Raw genomic sequence first — 22,379 nt, forward strand, 5'->3', positions numbered from 1 at the left:
TAGAGAGCCTTTAAAAACACCTTCTACTTGCATATATCAGTGCCAAGATGCACACCAGTATTATTTTTTGTAAGGCATGTTTTTTTATAAAAAAAAAACTTCTTAAATGTCCTAAAATAACTAAGGCCTAGTCCTGGATTAATCTAAACCAGTGGTCTCCAACATGGTGCCCGCGGGCACCAGGTTGCCCACACGCAGTCTGTGAGTTGCCCGCCAAAGTAATTAATAGCCTTAATTAATATTTGTTTATTACATTTTTTTTATATTAGCCTGGCTGCTTTTTTGTATGTTAATATTTTAAACAATGACAAAACATATCAACAAGTAAAATAAAATAAAATCAACAAGTGAAACAAAAAAGTTATATCAAAAAATAGACTTTATCAAAAAAAGTAGCCCTCCAGATTGTTTTATCCATTGTGGTAGCCCTGCACCTTTATTTTAGATCATATTTTATCACATTGATAAATAGTTACACATTTACACACTGAAGTTTAAGGGAAGTTTAACCTTTTTAAACCTGTTCAATTAAAGGGGTTTATGTAAACAGCGCAGGGGTTGTACATGTGCCCGTTAATGTTTTCCCTTAACAGTGATTATATTTGTAAGGCTGCTTGTCGCATCAGATGAGAATCTCAGCTATTGAATAGTGTTGTAAATGTAGGAAGCCCCGCCCAGGGTATGTGCAGTGCTGACGTTCATGGATACATCACGTGACTCCTCAGGAATGTTAACAATGCAGTAAGTGTCCAACTTTGTACTGCATTCTAATTCTGCCGTGAGTGGCGAGAAAATGGAGGACAATCCCATGATTTTCACTCTGTGCCTTTTATGAGAGGAGATCGAAAGACGAACCTTGAGCAACACGACATCAAAGATAGTCTTTTACTTCAGTTTAAACCAGTTTCTTGGATTACGGTACCACTTAAATCACATGGTGAGTAGCTCGAAACTATAATATATGTCTTTTTAGAAAAACAGCGGATATTAAACGTTTTTAAGGGAATGGTTTAGTCGATTTGCAGTCGCATATCCGTGTAAAAGGAAAAAGTTGTATTTGTTACTTTAAGTGAGTTAGGAGTGAACAGCGTTGGAATGCGGAGTTCTGCGTTCCTCTCGCTCCAGTCGCGCACAGAGCTGAATTTCTAGGCTCTAACTGAAAAAGGCCCCGCAACTTTTACGCTTCTTAAAGTTGGTTTGTATCTCTAGTTTGTATTCTTAATACACCAATAACTAACGGTGTATATAGCACACAATGTGTGCTGTAATAACAAGAACGCGAGATTACACCATCAAAACTTTATTTTCTGGTTTATATGTCTTTATCCCGTTTCACAGCCGACATAGAAAAAATGATTTGCGTCTCTGCCATAACTTAACGTCGCAAATATTAGTTTTGAATGACAAGATCACCTAGAAACATTACAGTTACGCTAAAAATGCATGAAATTTGGCAATAAACAGACGCTAGTACGAGTTGCAGCCAGGTAATGTTTACTGATGATGAGTAACAAATTATTGATACTTTCCCCCAGTTTTTTTATGCATCACACGGAGTCAAAATAATCATACACAAATACATACTTGTTTACTTTTTTATTAGGGACTTTATATTGACACTGGATTTATATTTACTTCATGATAGTGTTTTATTGTTCTGTATGTATTGATATTGTCAGTTTATTAGTTCGTTCACTGCAGAATCACTGCATCCTTTGCACGTTTGTCTGTGAAAACCCAGCTATTTAAGTTAAGTTATTTTATGTGACTAGCTATTTTCTACATATAATCATCCTACATAAATGTAAAAAACTGTTCTGTGAAAATATAACCTTGATAATAGGTATATTAATATTGTGTATGAGACAATGTCAAAGATTAAAATCCATGAGAAATTAATAAATTATATCAAACATTGATGCTCCAAATCTCATAATTGGATTTTTAGACCTTAGACAGGCAGGGGTCACATTTATTATTGTACATCTCTCATGTCTGTTTCATGTGCCATATTTTGTGAAGTTATCAGTGGTTGAAGGTTTATACAGTACCATAGTGTCTTGTACCTAAATGACACATTTATAATCGCTAATACGTTTTCCCTCCTAATAAACAACATTGCAAGGAAACACATTGCCAGCAACACACGTGTTTGAGTTGGAAGCATTTAAATTTGCATTTTAGTTGTCATTTTGATTGGGTTGTATTAATATAATTTTAAATCAATTGTATTAATTGATTGTGTCCCTTGGGACATAGAACCTTAACATTTGTAGTGCTCTGCTGTACAAGCTGAGCTACAGGAACTTCTTAAATCTAAATCTTTTCTCTTTTATGATCTCAGAAAGTTACCAGTGGGGGCGGGTCCCCATTGGAGGGCGTGAGAGAGTGCCAGGGGGCCCCAGTTTTATGACATTTTTTAAAATACATTAATTTATCATGAATTCTACTTACCAACAGCACAACATTTTATCATTAAAAGGGACACTCCACTTTTTTAAAAAATAGCCTCATGTTCCAGCTCCTCTAGACATAAACATTTGATTTTTACCGTTTTGGAATCTATTCAGCCGATCTCCGGGTCTGGCGGTACCACTTTTAGCATAGCTTAGCACAATCCATTGAATCTGATTAGACCATTAGCATCGCGCCTAAAAATAACCAAAGAGTTTTGATATTTTATATATATTTAAAACTTGTCTCTTCTGTAGTTACATTGTATACTAAGTCCGACGTAAAATTAAAAATTGCGATTTTCTAAGCTGATATAGTTAGGAACTATACTCTAATTCCAGTGTAAGAAACCCTACACAAAGGGGGGTGCACGTCGTTTGAGAACCACTTCTCTAGACTATTGTGATTTACTGTTTTCTGCATAAAATGATCCTAGATAATTTGAAGAACATTCTGTAAAAATATAACCTTGATGTCTTTAATATTGACTGAGTAAGGTCATGTCAAAGCCTGAAATCAATGTGAAATCAATGATTTAAATTACACTTTGATGCTCATAATCTCATCAGTAGATTATAGGACTTTAGCCTGGATTTTACAGACAGGGTCACATTTTTGTTTTCTTGAACTCTTTAATTTTTTACATAGCAGGACCATATAGCCTAGCTACAGAATAGCAGAATATATAGTAGAATAAACAAATATACGTAAAACTTATGTATCTGCTATTGTGGAGTAGTTTTATAAATTATACAGCTTGGCTCATGCATAATGCTGATGGTTTGCTCTTCATGTAAGCTGCATTGAAAGCGCATGTTCCTCTAACTCCATATTTTGCCTTTGAAAAATTAAAGCATAGTATTATGAAGCCGATTTTTAAACCAATGGCTTAAGGTATTGATAAAGGCCCTTGGACATGCTTGGGCCTCATCCTGACCCCTCTATCTAACTCCTGCCCTGTCTCCACAGGCAAAGATGCATACCAGACTAAGATGGAACAAGCATGCAGACATAACCCCTCACATGTCTTGGGAGGAGGGGGAGTATAAGCCCTAAAAGGGTTGCTGGATGCAAGTACGCCAGCATCCAGCAGAAGCGAGAACAGGAATTCTAATCTTCCATCGCATCTTTCTCACTGCAGCCTGTTATCTATTTAGGTTAGATAACCTCGAACTTATCCTGGGTGTGTACAGTTACTTGAAATCTTGGAATTGTAAGGTTGTACTAATGTGTTTGACATTGGTGACTAAGTAATTGAAAGAACCTTTTTCTTTTCCAAGTGTGAAGTGTTTGTGTGTGAGAGTACTCAGCTTTTTGAGTGCAAGCCAGACCAGGCCACGTTCACTCATGAGGCCTAAGACATTCCCTGCTGCCCCATATGTGGGCAACACGCGCCAGCGTCTGCAGGAGATCAAGGAGGGACTGAAGCAACCGGCGAAGTTGGTTAGCCAGGCGCTTCATGGAGGCAGTTCCAGAGGGGAGGGGGGCAGAGGGGGTGACTCTAAGAGCAAAGACCAAGCTGGCAGGCAACAACAGCTGAGGCAGCCCCAGAAGTTCAACCACTACCAAAACACCCTACGAGAGATCCGCAAGTCTCTGATGCCTTTTGAGTTTGGTCAAGGCTCACTTCACCCTGGAGAAGTCAGCAGGCATTTGCTGCAGGAGCTTGTCAATGCTGGTTGTGATCAGGTAAGACGTAGATTGATAAGGAATGTATGTGTGTGTATCTACTGTATATTGAATCTTGGTAAGCAAATTCTTTTGGTTTACTTTGTAAAAGTCATTAAACAGCAAATGACCAATGATCAGTTAATATTACAGGTCACTCTTTAGAGTGGTTTCTGAAATCATGCAAGCTTAAGCAATAGTTTCATAAACTTTGTAGAGGTTTAGAAAAAATCAGGGCTTTGAACATTATACAGTAGATATGCAGCACAATCCATCCGGTCTTTGCCAAGTCTAAAATCATTACATAATATTGAGTGTAATAATGTTGAAACGCGAGTCAGATTTCCCAACTTAACCAAACCAAATTCAGTGCTACAAGCCAAGTTGGCCCCCTACCCCTCAAAAAACAAAACATGACATTTAATTATGGTTCTTCTGTATCTTAAGCCCAGAGTATAATATGTTTTTTACGTGTATGTAAATGTACGCGCAGAGTCAAATGCACAGCCTTGCATTTGACTCGAACGTGTACACCAGTGGTCTCAAACTCCTGGCCCGCAGGCCATTCGCGGCCCTACCGCCCCCTCTCTGTGGCCCCTGTCTGCTGTCAATAATATAACATCATCTTTCAGAAAGATTTTTATTTACTTGGTTTTATATTTGTTTGATTATCGATGTAAACGTTGGAGGGGCCATTCATGTTGCGTCTTAAACGCATGTTAAATGCGTTCCTCAAACGTATTGAGTGGTTGTGCATCAGGTTGAGCCACGCTCTCTGTGACAGCACGGATAACGTAATGCGCGATCAGATTGCTCATCTGCACCTCACGTCAATCATATCATTGTCACCATGTGAGTAGTTAATCTGGGGTGCGTTTCCCGAACAACGACGTAACTCGCTGCTGAACCAACATAGTATGATGCATAGTTGGAGAAACGAACTACCTTGTCACGACTGTTTCCCAAAAGCATAGTAACTTTGTCGCACATTCATTGTTTGAACCATGTTGGTTTAACAACATTGATGATGTCACGTGGGAGGTGAAGTACTAATTAATCTGTGCAAATCGTTTTATTGTCAGATTATTGCTGTAAATAATATTGCATCGGAAGACTGATTTTGTTATCGTGATGTAGTTAGCTGTTGTTTATTTTAAAGATATTCAATTCATGTGCAAGTTCCCTCTTACGTCACCCCTCCCAGGGATTCCCCAGGGTCTTAAAACAGTTTTCAAATGCAGCGCTTTAATTCTGTTAACAAACTTAAAGACGTAAAATAATTTTTATATATATATTTAGAAGGATGGATATAGAAGGTACTACATGTTTTTTTTTGCTTATTTTGTTTAAAAGCATGATCCACATAAGTCTACATAAAGTCTACATATTATAATAACAAGGAATATTCTTCTAACGACAGGTGAAGAGTTGTCGTTCAAACCACACGTTTGCGATGCAGCTTGCGAATGTTCATTTGAACTATGGTTTCGGGAAACACCAACTCGTTGAAATTTGTCAGTAACGACAAAACTTACGACAGTAAGTTGGCTAACGATGCTTTCGGGAAACTCACCCCTGGTCAGGACTTTGGAGTATTCATCTATATGAGTGTTTAATGAAGTAATAGCATTATGTTGCTTGCTATGCAGGTACACATAGAGCAGTAATATTAATTTTTACAGAGATGAAACATAAAGTCAATACGGCGTTAAGCCAGTTTGAGACCCCTGGTGAACACATAAGTTTGACGCATGCACATTGCGACAAAATGCAATGCGTCTCTTGAGCTACATACTATATTCTACAATGTTTTAAAAAATCTGGTGGTTCTAGCTAAATATATTTATAAATACTTGCATTTACAAGTATTGGTTAAACAAATATACTTACTGGGTGACTAAAATGAATAGTAAACTCTTACAGGTATTTAAACCCTATATATGGACTTCTATTGATTGTTAGCAAACGGCCGTATTTTGGGTGTTTGTTGGCCTCTTTGTTCATTATGTCAAACATGTAGAGGACATTCAACCAAAAGTCATTGGCGATATTGGAATTGTTGTCACAAGAGTTAAATATCTTGTGCTTTAATGTTCTCTAATACAAACTCTTCGTCAGATTTTTAATAATTATGTGTCGGGGCTTTGCTGTTTACGATCTGATACAGCTCGGAGAGCGGCGCTGTGATTGCATTAGGCATTCAAGGAATGCTGTGCTCAAGCCCATGCACAACACCACCGAGAAATCCACCACGGCCCAGTGGAATTACGAGGCCTAGATGAAGGGAGCAGTGCTGCATTTATGACAAGCTTTATGACATGGCTAAATAGAGACTGGAATGGGGCTTTTTCAGGTCTCTGGAAGCTCAGACATGCTATCAGATGAAGTATAGAATCGAGTCAGGCTTAATTTAGATTAGGTTGTCTGGATACGCTCTTGCCGCAGTTTTATCCTAGAAGGCATTTTGCTTACGGTCCTGATTCTGAGCTTTTTATACTTTTTTATAAGACTTTGTCCTCTACTTTTAATTTTTTCTCTTAACATGTCTTAGTCTATTTTCATACTCTGAATTGTATGTTTTTAGTTGTTATGAAAACATGAAATTTGTGTTTTGTGGCCCAGTCTGACTGACCTCGTCTCTCGGTATTCAAACTTAGCAATGCCAAAACTGAATTTTGATTGATTGTGAGCTTCTTCCTGTCTCACTGAAGAGTCGTACCCCCAGGCACCTAGAAATCATGGGATATGCATTTCAGCATGTTTTTTATTAATAGAGATATAGTCAGTGTGTAATGCCATGTTGTGTGACTTGGTATTTTTAGTTCTCTGTTGGCCTCTGACTGGGGCTTCTGTTACTCTTTTGACCCTCTTTGCATTCCAGAAAAAATGTCCACTTCTGGTCCTTCCCTGGGCTTTTTTTACCTGATCGTTATCGTTGGTTTTCGCAGTGAGGCGACTGATGGTTACATAACTACTTTTAAAAGAGGAAATGTTTTGGTTGGGAAATGGAGTTGGTTTGGATAAAGAATCAAGATGAGAATGCATGTGTTGTGGATTTGTGGTTTCGAGCTTAGGATATGAAAAGCTGCCTTCGTTCATCATGTATGTGATGTTTGTGTATGAATACACACAATACGGTATGTGTAGTAAATTGATGCTCCTGTCGGATAACGGGTATTCTGTTAATTACTGTGGGTGCTGGTTTATCAAACAGGACCCATGCAGGACTCTTGCACATATAGGTGTTACCTGTCAAAGGGAACAAGTAGAATTAAACTGTGACCTAAATGCAAATCAAAAGTCGTTTTAATATGTCCATCCGCTGACCTTGATGTTAATATGCTCCTATATTTCAGAGTCCTCCATATGGCTTTAATTTTATGTCCAATGGTGGAATGTGTTTCAAAATTTAGGTCAGAGTAGAAGCCTATAAAATGTCTCTTGAACAGTGTCTGAATACAGTTATGTCACTTCAGTACAGGAAGATAAAGTACAAGTACAAAAATGTCAAATGTTTGTGTTTTTGTGTGGGTACTGACCGTCACCACAGTCAGAGATTGAATGTCTGGTGTAGCTTTGAGGCTTGTGGTGCTGACCGTCAAGACACGGGTGAAAATACCAACAAGATATTTTGGAAACAGCGGGTATGAACGTTAAAGACAAATTGAAACTGAAGGATCTCCAAAATAAAGAGGGGAAGAAAAGGGAAATTTTAAAGGGACATCGATTTCCACATAGTTGGAATTCTTGCTTCCTGCTTTGTGGAATGTCCGGAACATCTGCCCGCATGACATTGGAGGTCAGGGCTGAAACTCTGACCCAGGGCCAAACCCAGGCCCAGCCCTTTCCTAAACCAGACTGAAGTCCATGTTGGATTGGTGTGGAAGTGTGTGTGAAAGAGAGAGAGAGTGGCGCCTTTAAATCACTATGGGGGACGAGAAGGCACACACCCTTGGAGTGGACAGTGATGGAATGCAGCAGAGAGCAGTTGCTCTTCTGAGAGCTGTGATCATAGACAGACAGCATGTGTTTGGGGTATTTCCTGTGCACTCTTTGTCCTGGTGATATATACAGTACAGACTATAGCACCGGCATACATATGTAATTGCTTATTCGTTGTTTCCCCAGACACTTTTGTTCACACAAGCATTTTAGACATACTGGTGACTATACACAGAGATAAGAAGTAATTCTAACTAGCACTTAGGGAATGTGTAGAATTTGTGTGGATGTGGCATTGCATGCTGAGTATACCCACGGTGTGTATGACTATGATTGTTTGTGATTTTTTTCACTCCTGCACTTATTCCGTTTTTTCATGGCATGCTTGTTGCAGTATCATGGATGGCCACTGGGGGCAATTTAAGACACTGTGCTTCAGAATTTGGTTTGGGCAAAATGTCTTCTGAATGAGCTCATATGCCATTCAAGGGGATTTCCTCATATAGGTGTGGGTCTCTGCTCAAAGAAGATTGTACATGGCTGAGTTGTTTTATTTTGGATCACTGCTTAATCTGTAGATTAATCCTTGGTCTTTGCTGTGAACAAGGTGTGAGCTGTTGCAGTGTGAAGATTCGCTTGAATCTCAATGTATCATTTGAGTCTTTATTATTAATATGCATTCATACTTGATGATTGTTCAAGTATGTGTGCCAAGCTCGGGTCATATTGTTTTTGCTTTTGTATATTGGAGGAATGGTACAGGAAGGAGTTTGTGCATAACTTGCAAAGGAAGCAGCTGCAGGGATTGTTAACAAGTCTGCTGTGTGTGCATGCATTTTTGGTGTGCATTTATATGCATGTCTGATACACGTACACACATTTGCGTAAATAATTTAAACCAATACGATAGAAAGGTATTAAAACAAACAAGCATACACTGGTTTGACATACTGTTGTGATCTAAATCATAGATTTACAGTACATTTTACAGTAGGAATCCTATTGCTCCTGAAAAGCATAAATTAATTTAAAAATGTGAAAATGGGCTTTTACATGGATGTTTTTATAGTTTAGTCTTTGACAGGTCAGGTTTCATCAGAAACTACTTAAAGGCTTGTATACCACTTATGAATGTTTAAGTTGTGCGTCATTGTATAATGACAGGAAATCCATTTTGAAAAAAAATGCATTTGATGCATATGTTCTGAATGTTCTCACTTTCTGAAACAGGAAATGGCAGTGCGTGCCTTGAAACAGACCGGAAGCCGTAACATTGAGGCAGCATTGGAATACATAAGTAAAATGGGTTACCTGGACCCACACAATGAACAGATTGTACGTGTTATCAAACAGACTTCACCAGGTATGTGCACAATTGACCCCAAAAAAATTACGATTTTAATTAATTGCATTTTGACTCAAGATTAACTTTCAAATTTACAGGAAAAGGTGGCATGTCAAATATGATGGACCACCGATCAGGAATTGAGGGCAGTGGGGATGGAGCCATGCCCGCTTATCACCAAATGGGAGCTCCACTGTATGAGGGAGCTAGCTATGGGGCTGAGGGTGAGATGGCTCGTGCATACATGGGTGGACCACCTGTTATTAACTACATGACACAACCTGCCAACCCATCACAGGGTCCTGCTATGGGAAACCCTATGGGTCGTCCCGCTAGTATGGGTGCCTACTCCACAAACATGACTGGCCAAAGCAATCCTGGGAACCCTATGTACACACCTGGTCCAGCTCCCCAAGGGTACCCAGGTGGAATAGACCAGGCTATGATGGGCTACAGTGTGCCTGGACCACCCATGCAACTCCAGTCACAGCCGTCAGGTGGCCCTAGTCCGCATTACGACTATAGGCCTCATATGATGGAGCCCTCCAGCTATGGGATCAAACGGAGTGCTTCCTTCCAAAATAAGATGCCCCAATTGCCACCAGAAAACTATGTTAATATGCCAGGCAAGGGAGCAATGGGCCAAAATAGTGGTGGATACCCTTCTAACTTCCAGTATCTCCCACCACATTCCCATCCACGCCAAGCCAGCCCCACCTCACACCAAGTTCACATGATGCCACGCCCCCCTGGTGTAGCTTCTGGAGCAATGGGTGCAGAGTTCTCAGATGTTCCCCAAAGCCTCCTTACCCCTTCAAGGGCCAGTCTTAATCTTGATCTGTATGAGCATCACTGGCCAGGAGCCCAAAATTCTATGGGGACTCCGCCAGCCAGGCAGCCACAGGGGCCCTTTAGAGGGGAGGTACATGTCCCTAGTAGGACCAATTCTTTCAACAACCACCAAAAGGTGACTGTGAGGCAGACACTGCCACCTACAGCTGCTGTTGCTGGCAAGCAGGAAGCTCCACTGGGTCCACCTAATACAATCACTGCAGTGACCTCCCCACCAATCCAGCCACCTGTTAAGAGTATACGGGTCATGAGGCCTGAGCCTAAGACAGCAGTGGGTCCATGTCACCCTGGGTGGTTGAGTGCACAAGCACAAGAAGCACAAGAGTGTCATGGATATATACCAGATGAGACTTTTACCCTAGAGTCCAACCAAGAACATCGCTGCCCACCTCCACCTTACCCCAAATCTCTTCTTCTGCCTGGATCTGGTCCTGCAGCAGAGTCTGCATCCCTTGAGTCTGGACTACAAGATGTCACAGCGACGAGTAGGACTGTACAGAGTGCCTCAGTAGGAAAGCAGGAGGAACCTGCCTCCAAAGACAAAGCCAAGACAGGCAAAGGAGAAAAAGTTGTGAAAGATAAGAAGCAGATCCAGACCTCACCTGTGCCTGTGCGAAAAAACGCCCGTGATGAAGAGAAGAGGGAGTCACGAATTAAGAGTTACTCTCCCTTTGCCTTCAAGTTCTACATGGAGCAGCATGTGGAGAATGTGATGAAGACATACCAGCAGAAGCTCAACCGTAGGATGCAGCTTGAACAGGAGATGTCCAAGGTGAGCTGGACCTTTGAAAACACAATGAATTTCTTGATGAATTTAATAACAAAATGTTTAAAGTGCAATGTATTATTGTTTTAATTTCATTTGAATAATATAAATAAATAGTAACTGTCATGTGCAAAATTAATATAAATGTTAATAAATGTCATGAAATGCAACCACTCTTTCTCCACCAGGCTGGTCTGTCAGAAGCAGAGCAGGAACAGATGAGGAAGATGCTTTACCAGAAGGAATCCAATTACAATCGACTACGGCGTGCCAAGATGGACAAATCTATGTTTTTCAAAATCAAAACTCTTGGCATTGGAGCCTTTGGTGAAGTTTGTCTTACACGCAAAGTAGATACAGGGGCTCTATATGCCATGAAGACTCTACGAAAAAAAGATGTTCTTAACCGGAACCAAGTAGCCCATGTAAAAGCAGAACGGGACATCTTGGCAGAGGCTGACAATGAGTGGGTGGTTAGGCTGTACTACTCATTTCAGGACAAAGATAGTCTTTATTTTGTCATGGATTACATTCCTGGAGGAGATATGATGAGCCTACTGATTCGTATGGGGGTTTTTCCAGAGCCCTTAGCCAGGTTCTATGTGGCAGAGTTGACCCTAGCTATTGAGAGTGTGCATAAGATGGGCTTCATACACAGAGATATCAAGCCAGACAACATTCTCATTGACCTGGATGGTCACATCAAACTGACTGATTTTGGTCTGTGTACTGGGTTCCGTTGGACTCACAACTCAAAGTATTACCAAAAAGGTAAATGAGGACAAGGTGATGCTTGTAGATTTTGAAAAATGGCATTAATAACTTTGTCTTGTAACAGTGTATTACACAGTGATAGAGTGTTTACCAAATCAGTAGCAATGCTTATTGAAATGCAGAAGAAATTCTTTGATGTCTGCATTGCCTGCTAATCTATTATGTTGAACAACTCTAGTCTGGTCACACAGGTTACTGCAACTTTCACAGATGCAGCGTACACGTTAGTTTGTAGGGACCCTTATCCCTGTGAATATTTCATATCTATTGACTAACTTCTCTTGTCTCTTGCACTATATAGGGAACCATATCCGTCAGGATAGCATGGAGCCAAGTGACTTCTGGGATGATGTATCCAACTGTCGTTGTGGTGATCGGCTCATGACTTTGGAACAGCGGGCGACACGTCAGCACCAGCGATGCCTGGCACACTCTCTGGTGGGCACTCCTAACTACATCGCCCCTGAGGTGCTTCTGCGTAAAGGTAGGACTTGTTCAAATTCAGCCCAAAATTTGCCTTAATGGTTATTAATATAGTCTATAGGACTCTTCTCCCAAAAAGTGTCATACTATATTTAATGTGCAGGGTACACACAGCTGTGTGACTGGTGGAGTGTAGGAGTTATCCTGTTTGAGATGCTGGTTGGGCAACCACCCTTCCTTGCTCCAACCCCAACAGAGACACAGCTTAAGGTGATAAAGATACATACATATAGCATCCTTGGTTCCTTTGCTTATTGTGTTCATGTTGATAGAGGTGAAATTATTTTGTAGTTATCTTTTTGTATAACACCATTACTTAATGTCAAGAAGATGAATGGAAATGTGATTGTGGACTAAAAGGTTTGCTGAACTGATTTTGTCACCTCTACAGGTGATAAACTGGGAAAACACTCTGCAGGTGCCTCCACAAGTAAAACTGAGCCCTGAAGCAGTTGACATCATCGGTCAGCTGTGCTGCTCAGCCGAAGAGCGTTTGGGAGGCAATGGGGCTGGAGAGATAAAAGCTCACCCGTTCTTTACCGAAATTGATTTCTCCAGCAATCTTCGCACACAGCCTGCCCCCTACCGACCCAAGATTGCCCACCCAATGGATACATCAAATTTTGATCCCGTGGATGAGGAGGGAGGTCCAGGGGCCTGGAGTGACAGTGGGGATAGCACCCGCACCTGGGACACCCTCTGTTCTCCTCATGGCAAACACCCAGAGCATGCCTTCTATGAATTCACCTTCCGCAGGTTTTTTGATGATAATGGTTGCCCATTCCGTTATCCCAAGCCCCCTGAGGCTATGCAAAACCTGCCCAGTAGTTGTGGGGCCAATAGTGTAAGGGTGGAGGAGGAAGAGTTTCATGAAGAGGAAGAAGAAGAAGAACAAGGAGAAGGTTGTGAGCCAGTTTATGTCTGAGAATGATGGACTAGGTGTTTATGCTGCTCAAACTTAACCCTTTGAGGGCTACACAAGTTAACATGCTGCATCTCCAGCCCTTCCTTTTTAATCCAACTTTCTCTTCATGATGTATTTTCTTACGTGTTAAATAGATGGAAGAACATGGAGAAAATAAGCAACATTGCATTTCTCCAAAAGTATCTTTTGTGACCTGGGACCAAGGAAGTACACAAGCTATACAGCTTAGTCCGGGGATGCTCGTGTGATTGATAGATTTGGCTACCAGAGAGCACAAAAACAGAGATGTGTAGCCTTCACTCTGTGGTTTGTCAGTCAAACGCTTTACTCTCATGGTTCGTGTGGTCCGTCTCATTCCTTTATTCCACTGAGTGAAAATAACCCAGTGTTTATGCTCGCACATCCTTCACCTCTCTTAGCCTGATGATGTTAACACAGCCATTCCAAACACCATAAAGGCCTTGGTGAGGATTACAGAAGAGCTGATTTTGGGATGGTTGCTCTTAAGTTAGGTTATGATGAGGAGACGTTATCATAGAGCAGACAGATACATTACAAACCTCCTCTGTGGTACATAATGAATGCAACATGCAAAAACATTGACAGTAACAACTGAGGAGGATTATTTTTATTGTAAAAATGGAAGTTAAAAGTCGGGTTTTCAGATATTGCATCTAATGACCCTTGTGATCTTCGACTAATTTGTCTGCAAAAAATGTTTGAAAAGACTTAGTGGCGCCACCGCATGGTTCACAGTGAAACGAACCAATCATGTCCTTCCGAAATGCTATATTATAGACTGGTGTTCAGTTAGTTCTTCATTATATGTTGTGCTAAGTCCAAAATATCACAATCTATTTGGAAGTTACATACACTAATTACAGCATTTTGTAAATATAATAGTTATACTTTGGTTTATGTTAAAATGGGTCATTATATCAGGTCAAATGGTGCTTTACTAAGTGACACAGTATTGAGACAAAATCTTCTGTATTGTAAATGTTTAAAATTTACTACTGCATGCAATATTGCAGTATTCAAAAATTTCAAAGTATGTTAGTTTAATTGCCAAAGTATTGCTTCATTCAAGTAGTGCTGGCTTGATTTAACTTGTTTGAAGGCTTGCCTTACTAAACCTGTTTTCAGCAATAGTTTTAATCATCTTTCGCATTCACGTATATCTAACACACATCATGCATTGATTTTAGAGGCGTGCTTTCTCAGACTGCCGCAATTCAGAGCAACGCCATAGCTTTACCGGTTTTACTTTTAAAACTTTTATTTTAAACAGTACAGAAGCTGGTGGAAACAAACTTCAGCGTTTGCAACCAGGCATAACATTTAAACTATTTCAGCTTTATTCTTTTCCAGTTTCTCTGAACCATTATCACATTAGTTTCATAGTTTCAAGCAGATCTTAAAAGTCAAGGTTTGTTTTTGTTGTGCGTGTTCACAATTATCCAGATCCACTGGAAGTAATTTTGTTTATCACCATCAGATGATTTTTTACTAAACAGCAAAAACGTGTTGACATAGAGCCTGCTGCGCCATCCCAGCGTGTGATCAGGCATAGCACAGTATTATAAAATATGGTTTATGACTAAAACGTAAAGAATACATTAAGAACTCTTAATAAAACAGTGAAAAAGTGGTTAAAGAGAAGGCAAACGTATCTGATGGTTTGATTATGTGCAATACAGAAAATACGTTTATATAGTTTTCTAAATACAACAAATAGCCTTTATAACTCTAAAATTGAATTATGCTATGTAAAAGTATATATTATTGTGATTTTTATATATTTTCAGTATAGATTCATGACCCAATGCTGCTTATTGTTATTAATTTTACAATATAAATTACATTATTATTATCATAATTTCATTTATACTCTCTATTTTCTCCCTCCCTCTCTCTTTGTATAAAGTGTGGAACTGATTGTCAGTGTGATTAATCTGGTGTGAGACGAACTATGTGCCTTTTAATGAATGTGTGAGTGTGTCCACCATGAGCTGATCAGTATTTTGGAGATGGAAATACATCACCGTCTTGCTGTCAGGCCGGTCCTGACTGTAAGAGTGATGTTTTTGGAGGCTAGATTGGGAAAGATAAAGATTCAAGATGTGTCAATTGGGACTGTATGAGATGTAGATGGATTTCATGACCGAATAGAGACTGAAACAGTATATGCATGTTTTGACTAAAACTGTGGCAGTTCTTATGAATTCCTGTGATAAGTCCATTTCATTTTGCCTTGCTGTGATCTAATCGTTTGTTGTGATTGTGGGTCACTGCACAAAATGTTCTCTTAAATAATCTTTCAAGTTGACTGACAATCACATGCTTGCATTAGACCAAACTGACATATCAGGTCAATATAGTTAAACTGCCCTTCACATCCATTGACAGAAAGAGCTTTAATACCACAAGTTGATAAGAAATGGTATTATTTTCTATATTGTGTCAGTAATATCATTCTTAAGAGAAATTTCAACGTATATTAAGGAGAAATACTGTGTGACATCGTATATGCAAATTACAATTGGTATATCATACCTTTTGATTTATGTCAGACAAGTTATTTGAGCTTAATGAAGTGTGACATTAAATGTGACTGATGTTTTATTAACCCATATTTATCAGAATGGATGAATATGTCAAAAAGCATTTAAAAGAGAGTCAAGTTTGGGGTTTTGAATGTAATGTGTGTGTTGTGTTAAGGATGGATTCTCTGTTTTACTTTTGAAAGTGTTGACTGACAATCTTTAGACTGTGTTTTGAACTGTGTGATAATGGAAGTGTTCCTTAAGTGTACGTTTTTATATTTTAATGGATGAATGGGTTGGGACTTTTTGACGTTTGTAATCGCTAAATGTATTATACAATACTGTTACTATTGAACATATATTTATACAGATATACATATTTTTTGTATCATTTTATTCTTATTTTTCTCTTTTCCAAGCTAACTTTTTACCCCCATGTCTACAGTATTACATGCAGTATGCATTTGGATTTATATCTCATTTTTTTACATTTATGTGTGAGTCAAGACTGTTCAAGAAATGCTTTCACTGTCCTTTTGTGTAAATGTATATGTTTAAATTAAATTAAACAAATCATCCCCTTGTTTGTTGTATATTTGAATGCATTGGTGTGTATGAAGGGTTAAGCTGGCACATACTATATGTTATTTGGTGATGTAACAACTTAAGTAACGTTTTTAATGTAGTATACTTTAGTATTTAGTATACAACTAGTAGTACAAGTCAACTGTAGTATACAGTAGCAGTAATTACTACACTTTGTTAATGTACACTATAGTATTCTGTATTAACTGTAGTGAATTGATAGTAGGCCTATACTTTAATATTTATTATAAAACTAGTATAACTAGTCAACTGTACTATACAGTAGCAGTAATTACTACACTTTGTTAATGTAGTATCCTGTAGTATTAACTATAGTGAATTGATAAATTGTAGTATACTTTAATATTTACTATAAGGTTAAAAACACTAAAACATTTAATATTTTATTTGTTTTTGTTTTTTGTGTCTCAATATACACACCAGTATTACTTGTGTGAAAATTTCAACCAATGTTTAAACCTGAATACCATAGTATTAGTTAGGGTTGTTTTATGTTAAAGTTGGTACTGGTGCTTCGCGTCCAGTAAACTTATCGAATGGATGGACTTTACAGTTGACTGTAATAAAAAAGGTGTTGCCTCTAAACAAAAATGATCAAAATGTATATAATATGTCGTAGTAGAATATATTGCATACCTTTAAACGGGACATCAGAGTTGTCTGCCAAAACTGATGAACTCATTGGCCTGTAGTGCCGCTTAATCCCACAATGCAGTGCATGGCGCGTCACTGAAGAACGACCATGATGGCGGCGCTCGGTGCACCAGAAGTGATTTCACAGCTGGAAAGCGCTGCCAAAGTTTTAATGGTGAGCAATTCGGCGCTATTTTCAAGTGTCTAGTAGTCTGCTCTTTGCTGTATTGTTTGGGATTTACTCTAATGAGGTCTTGCGGTTCATATGTTAACCGATAAAGTCTAGATAAACGCGGTGCGTGGCGCAGTGCTAGACTCACTCCATCCCGCAGCAAATAGAACAACCACCATCACCTTCATCATCTTCTTCATCATCAACATCTTAAATGAGTACACTGGCGACACTGTGTGTGGTTAAAACGATCACTTAAGAGTTCATCTTGTGCGTTTTAAAGGCCTAGTTTGGTCCAGCAGTTTTGTAAAGGCACGTTGTAAGAGTTGAAGTTTCTCTATCAGCTGCTGTAGTTACACGCGCTGTTGACTCGCGCATGTTGGATCAAGCACATGTTTAGTTGACTAGCTGAGACTGACCAGAAACTTTCAGCTTAGCTTGTTTATTTTTGACCTGGTACTGCATTTTTCTCGTTTAAAGAATTGACCAGCTAATGATTTCATGGTGAGCTAGCTGAAAGTTGAGAACATTGAGAGGTAACGTTCAGTGTCGTTATGAATGGACTGTGTCTCAAAACCTGGTCACCTGTCAGAAATTTGGCGCCTGAATAATCTGAATATTCATAACAAGTGTACCGAATAGTCCACTTTGTTTTGCTCATTAAAATGCACTTTTGTTAACAGGCTAAAACATGATAATGTATACAGTCAGTTAACATAAGGCTTTGAGAGTAAATACAAGTTAGTGAGCTTAGTTTTTCATTCCTTCTTGACTTGTAGTGTTGGCTAGTTACATTTCATGTGGTAAATCAGCAATAAAGCTTTTAGTGTGTATCTAACGTTAGTGTTAATAAAATTACAATTTAGTTGTAGCTTAAACTGACATTTTAAATGCTAAAGTTTGGTAGGTTGGCTATTGGTAATATGTGCATTACACTGTTGCTTGTAACAGTTTAATAGTAGCAATTACACCATGGGGCTGTTAAATGCTTTATTCTGATTGGTTGAGAAATGTCCACAGGTATGCATTATTTTTCGATAAATGCACACTTATTCTGTCAAATGTCTTAAGACAGTGGTTACCGTGGCATAAGTGGAATAATTGACTCCGGTCCTTTGAATTATTTGAAATTAATGCACAGCCGCATTGTAAAGGCATTGCCACCTTGGATGTGCAATATTTTTTAATTTTTCAATGGCCCATCATCAGTTATTACTTACATGAAAGGTACACAGCTGCAGAAATAAAAGATCATATTTTACTCACTCAACATTATAAAAACGAGCATTATCAATCGGCAAGTATTATGGTACATTTTGATATGAACAAACGGAGGTGACATGTCAGTCAATTTATGGCAATCTCATAATTAGTCAGCCTGATGTATCTCTTAAATTTGACTTTGTCTAATTGCATATATCAGTTCGCTTTTTGAAAAGCAGTTTTATTGACATCTCTTGTTGTCTGTCCAGAGTAATTCAGCACCTTTATATAAAAGACGTAAGACTTCAGGTACTGTAAATGGGGTAAATTGGTAAATTGTCTTACTTACTTTAATTAATCATTTTGTAATATTATGTGGTGTAGTGTTTGTTTGTTTTTTAGATTTCAATACTCATCCTTAAGTTACTATCAACCTTTGTGGCTGTGCTTTATACATCTGAACAGTTGCCTTTATGTTTCTTACAAATTCATCAGAGTCGCTGGTGTAGTGGATAGTGCTGTGCGCAGTGGTCAGAGCAGATGTACTTTCAGCAACCTCAGTTTGAATGCTGGCTTGGCGTATTTTCATATTATTAGTGTAAAACCTTTGCAAAGTCTTATTCCTAATTCCTTTTTTAGCCTTTTGTCAATGGGATTGCATCTGCATGAAAATAAATATAAGGTTCAGTAACTTACTGTCCTCAGTTTATTTACATTTATTTAACCGAGATGAAAAATTAAATGTACGCATTGACTTTAGTAGCAATTTCCCACAAAATATATGCTCGTAGTTAATTTACACTTGCAGCAGTACTTTCAGTTTTAGTAGTGAAAAGTATCTGGACCTATTTTTTACGTGCTGTTGCCATGGTGAACCATAATATTAGAGCTCCATTGATGATGGCTTTTCATAGTGGTTGTGCATGCATTTTACTCTGAGTCAACTAACTTATTTCAGCTGTTCTGTAACCGAAAACTCAGAGTAAGTTAACCCATCTCCGATTAGGTCAAATAAGAGTAAAGTTTTAACTCAAAGTTGGTTGAACCTCCTTACTGAATGGGCCCCTGGTGTGGTCATGGTTGTTCTCCAGCTAGTTAAAGTGATAGTTCAGTCAGAAATGAAAATCACCCCATGATTTACTCAAGCCATTCATGCTTTTTCATTTCAACACATATTCAGATATATTTTAAGGGATGCACCTAAAGGAAAATTCTTGGCCGAATTTTTCCTAATTCTTTTGCCAATTTTTTCACCATTGCACAAGTTACATTTTCAGAATGTCATTTTTACTATATTTATTTCACATTATTTAAGAAATAATTATTTTACATTCCAGCAGTCATTATAGGGCCTTTTACACATGGTCACTTCTCTGATCAAAAAGCTATCTGACTTGTAAAAACTGCTCCATTTACATTTGACCACATAAATGAGTCTTGGCTAAACAGATATTAATCCGATATTCTATTCCCGTACAAAATGCAAATAACCTATTCATTACTCTGCCTTAAGAAACTTGCAATGATGGTTTTATACCATACCATACCAACTTTATTTGTTAAGCACTTTACATCAACCAAAGTTGACCAAAGTGCTGTACAGAAGAAATATACATATATACAATTAAGACCACCCAATAAAAACATTCACAGAAACAGGTTAAATCAATAAAATCACTTACTGGGTGTCAAAGGCCAAGGAGAAAAGATGAGTTTTAAGAGGGGTTTTTAAAAGGGTTTTATGTAGGACTGCATAACAACTAATCGCAATTAATCATTTGCAGAATAAAAGTTTTTGTTTACATCATATGTGTGTGTATTGTGTGCAATAATTGTCTATATATAAATACACACACACACACACATGCATGTATGTATAATTTTAAGAAAAAATATGTGTATATTAATATAATACAAGTTAGGTATACATTTTAAAAACTAAACTATATACTCATGTAAATATTACTTAAATATATACATGCATGTGTGTGCATTTGTATAATTATTATACACAATAAACACGCATATATGATGTAAACAAAAACTTTTTTCGTCAAACATTAGTTACGATTAGTTGTTATGCAGCTTTACTTTTATGCAGCACTGTATGTTGAGAAGCGGATGCGCGCCTGCATGCACGGTCAAGCACAGGGAGAGAGGGAGACGGTGGCAAGTTTGACAGGAGCATGACAGAGGATAAAGCGCTCAACAACACACCGATCTAACAAAAAGCTTTTGTTAATAAAGTTTAATTTCTTGTTTAATATAATGTCATTGTAGGATTTTACTTGTTCTATGAAGTATGTTTTATTGACGCTCTTCGTTGTTCCTCTTCTCATCTATGACATGAGATAAAGCGCTCTCATTCTTTCGCCGTGTTTTTCTCATACGTTGCATGGTGTTCAGGATGTATTGATTTTTAATTATAAAGAAAACTTGTAGTGCTGTATGTTTTTGCGTCTTGCTCGGACACTTTAAAATTCTTACCAACATGTTTGCTGCATTTGCACGGCTCTCACTCTGCGCTGGTTGCTATTTGATCGCATTATCAAAGACCTCATTGTTTTTGGTAAAATCTTTTTCACTTGGCCAAACACTGAAAATACTATTTTTTTGCTATTTTCGGCTGAATAATTTTGGTTGCCGAACAATTGTTGCATTTTTGCATCTTCCAATTTTTATAAAAGATGAATATAGGGTCCAGTTCATTCAAGCCCAAAGGATATGCATCCATCCTTCGCAAGTAATCCACACGGCTCCTGGAGGATAAATAAAAGGCCTTCTAAGGGCAATTGATGCAATGTTGTAAAAGAAATATCCATATTTAAATATTCATTTTTACTTAGTAAATGTCTGAATGTGTTCGTATGAAAAAGGATGCACATATGTTACTCGGGTGGTTTGAGGTTGTGTAAATTATCATTTTTGGTCGAACTGTCCAGGTCAGAATGTACTTGACTAGTAGATATCATGTATTGATTTGTTGCTCACCCATTATCACAGATATTACAGCATACATGTTAATGGAGATAAAACAAAACATGTCGAGAGATAGGAAAGTAACAATAGGGCTGCATGATTTTGGTAAAATCCGGCATTGTGAAAATCCTTTGTGTGTGTGTCTGATCTATGTAAAATGATCTATGATTGATTACCTTACTACATTTGCTCGTTGTGGATGCACACATTGCAATGTCAATTCTAAAACAATATATTGTACAGCCCTAGGTAACATCACATTGTAGTAGGGCCACACGAACTATGCCATTTAACTTCTTCCACCCTGAAGCTATTTTGGGGATTTTCGCCTGGATTTGGCCTACCCAATTTCAAAAGCTTCCCATACCCACATGCAGAGGTTTACATACAAATGTTTGGTATCATTTTACAGGAAACCCTTTGAAATTACATAAAACACTGTTGAAAGTGCTAAACATGGTTGTATGTGATGTCAGTCCTCTAATAAACACAAAAATAAATAGGCGCTTTTTGATGTTTTTTTTCTAAAGTTTTTATTTAAAAGTGTATAACTCTGGCCCTGAGTTTTGTTTGATTCCAGCAATTGCCAGCTTACAGAGGAAAAAAGATTTTTTTCTCTATCATAATGTATGCAAAAGTTATTTTACTCCAACTGATGGGAGGAATAATACCCTTTTTGTATACAATTTCTGCCTAAAAACATTTGAAGTGCTCCCATAACCACATACAGTGGAATAAATGCAATTTCTTTATATCATTTTAAAGAAAACCCTTTGAAGTTACATAAAAAGCTGCTGTTTGTGACAAATAGTGTTATTTATGTTGTTTTCCATATGATGAAACACCAAATTTTCTTTTTTTATGTTGTAAATACTGTCTCTGATAGTGTATAACTCTGGTTCTGTGTGCTCTAGCAGACTGCAAACAGTTCTGGTGGTTACCAGCAGCAGACAGTAAACAACCAAAAAAAGAATGATCTCTTTAGCATGTCGCATTCAAAAGTTATTTTCATTTTACTGAAGTGTCCGAAA

The 22,379-nt window shown here is 38.2% G+C and overlaps 2 protein-coding genes across 3 annotated transcripts in view; both read left to right on the forward strand.

Moving 5' to 3' along the window:
* Positions 1-747: 747 nt before the first annotated feature.
* On the forward strand, positions 748-16,331 carry lats2 (large tumor suppressor kinase 2). Of its 2 annotated transcripts, XM_055214715.2 has the most exons (9): positions 748-937; positions 3,424-3,611; positions 3,735-4,143; positions 9,295-9,427; positions 9,508-11,033; positions 11,216-11,798; positions 12,103-12,285; positions 12,388-12,494; positions 12,676-16,331. In XM_055214715.2, the coding sequence occupies exons 2-9, from the start codon at positions 3,523-3,525 to the stop codon at positions 13,207-13,209; spliced, it is 3,564 nt and encodes a 1,187-aa protein (XP_055070690.1). In that variant the 5' UTR covers positions 748-937; positions 3,424-3,522; the 3' UTR covers positions 13,210-16,331. The 2 variants fall into 2 exon arrangements, with proteins under 2 accessions (XP_055070690.1, XP_055070691.1); XM_055214716.2 differs by lacking the exon at positions 748-937 and having other exon boundaries at positions 3,465-3,637.
* Positions 16,332-17,030: 699 nt separating this feature from the next.
* The window catches only part of xpo4 (exportin 4), a 51,316-nt gene continuing 45,967 nt past the window's right edge, over positions 17,031-22,379 (forward strand). Inside the window, exon 1 of the mRNA XM_055214718.2 lies at positions 17,031-17,169. Within this exon, the coding sequence (XP_055070693.1) occupies positions 17,104-17,169 (66 nt within the window). The 5' untranslated portion in view covers positions 17,031-17,103. The remainder of the gene's footprint in view (positions 17,170-22,379) is intronic.

Source organism: Misgurnus anguillicaudatus, chromosome 17, assembly GCF_027580225.2.
Source record: "Misgurnus anguillicaudatus chromosome 17, ASM2758022v2, whole genome shotgun sequence".
Classification (NCBI taxonomy): Eukaryota; Metazoa; Chordata; class Actinopteri; order Cypriniformes; family Cobitidae; genus Misgurnus; species Misgurnus anguillicaudatus.

Excerpts from the sequence above, each read along its gene's own strand:
- lats2 (XM_055214715.2), top strand. The coding sequence starts at position 3,523 with ATGCAAGTACGCCAGCATCCAGCAGAAGCGAGAACAGGAATTCTAATC. Across the intron at positions 11,034-11,215 it reads TTGAACAGGAGATGTCCAAG|GCTGGTCTGTCAGAAGCAGA; the intron begins GTGAGCTGGACC and ends TTTCTCCACCAG. Across the intron at positions 12,286-12,387 it reads TGAGGTGCTTCTGCGTAAAG|GGTACACACAGCTGTGTGAC; the intron begins GTAGGACTTGTT and ends TTTAATGTGCAG.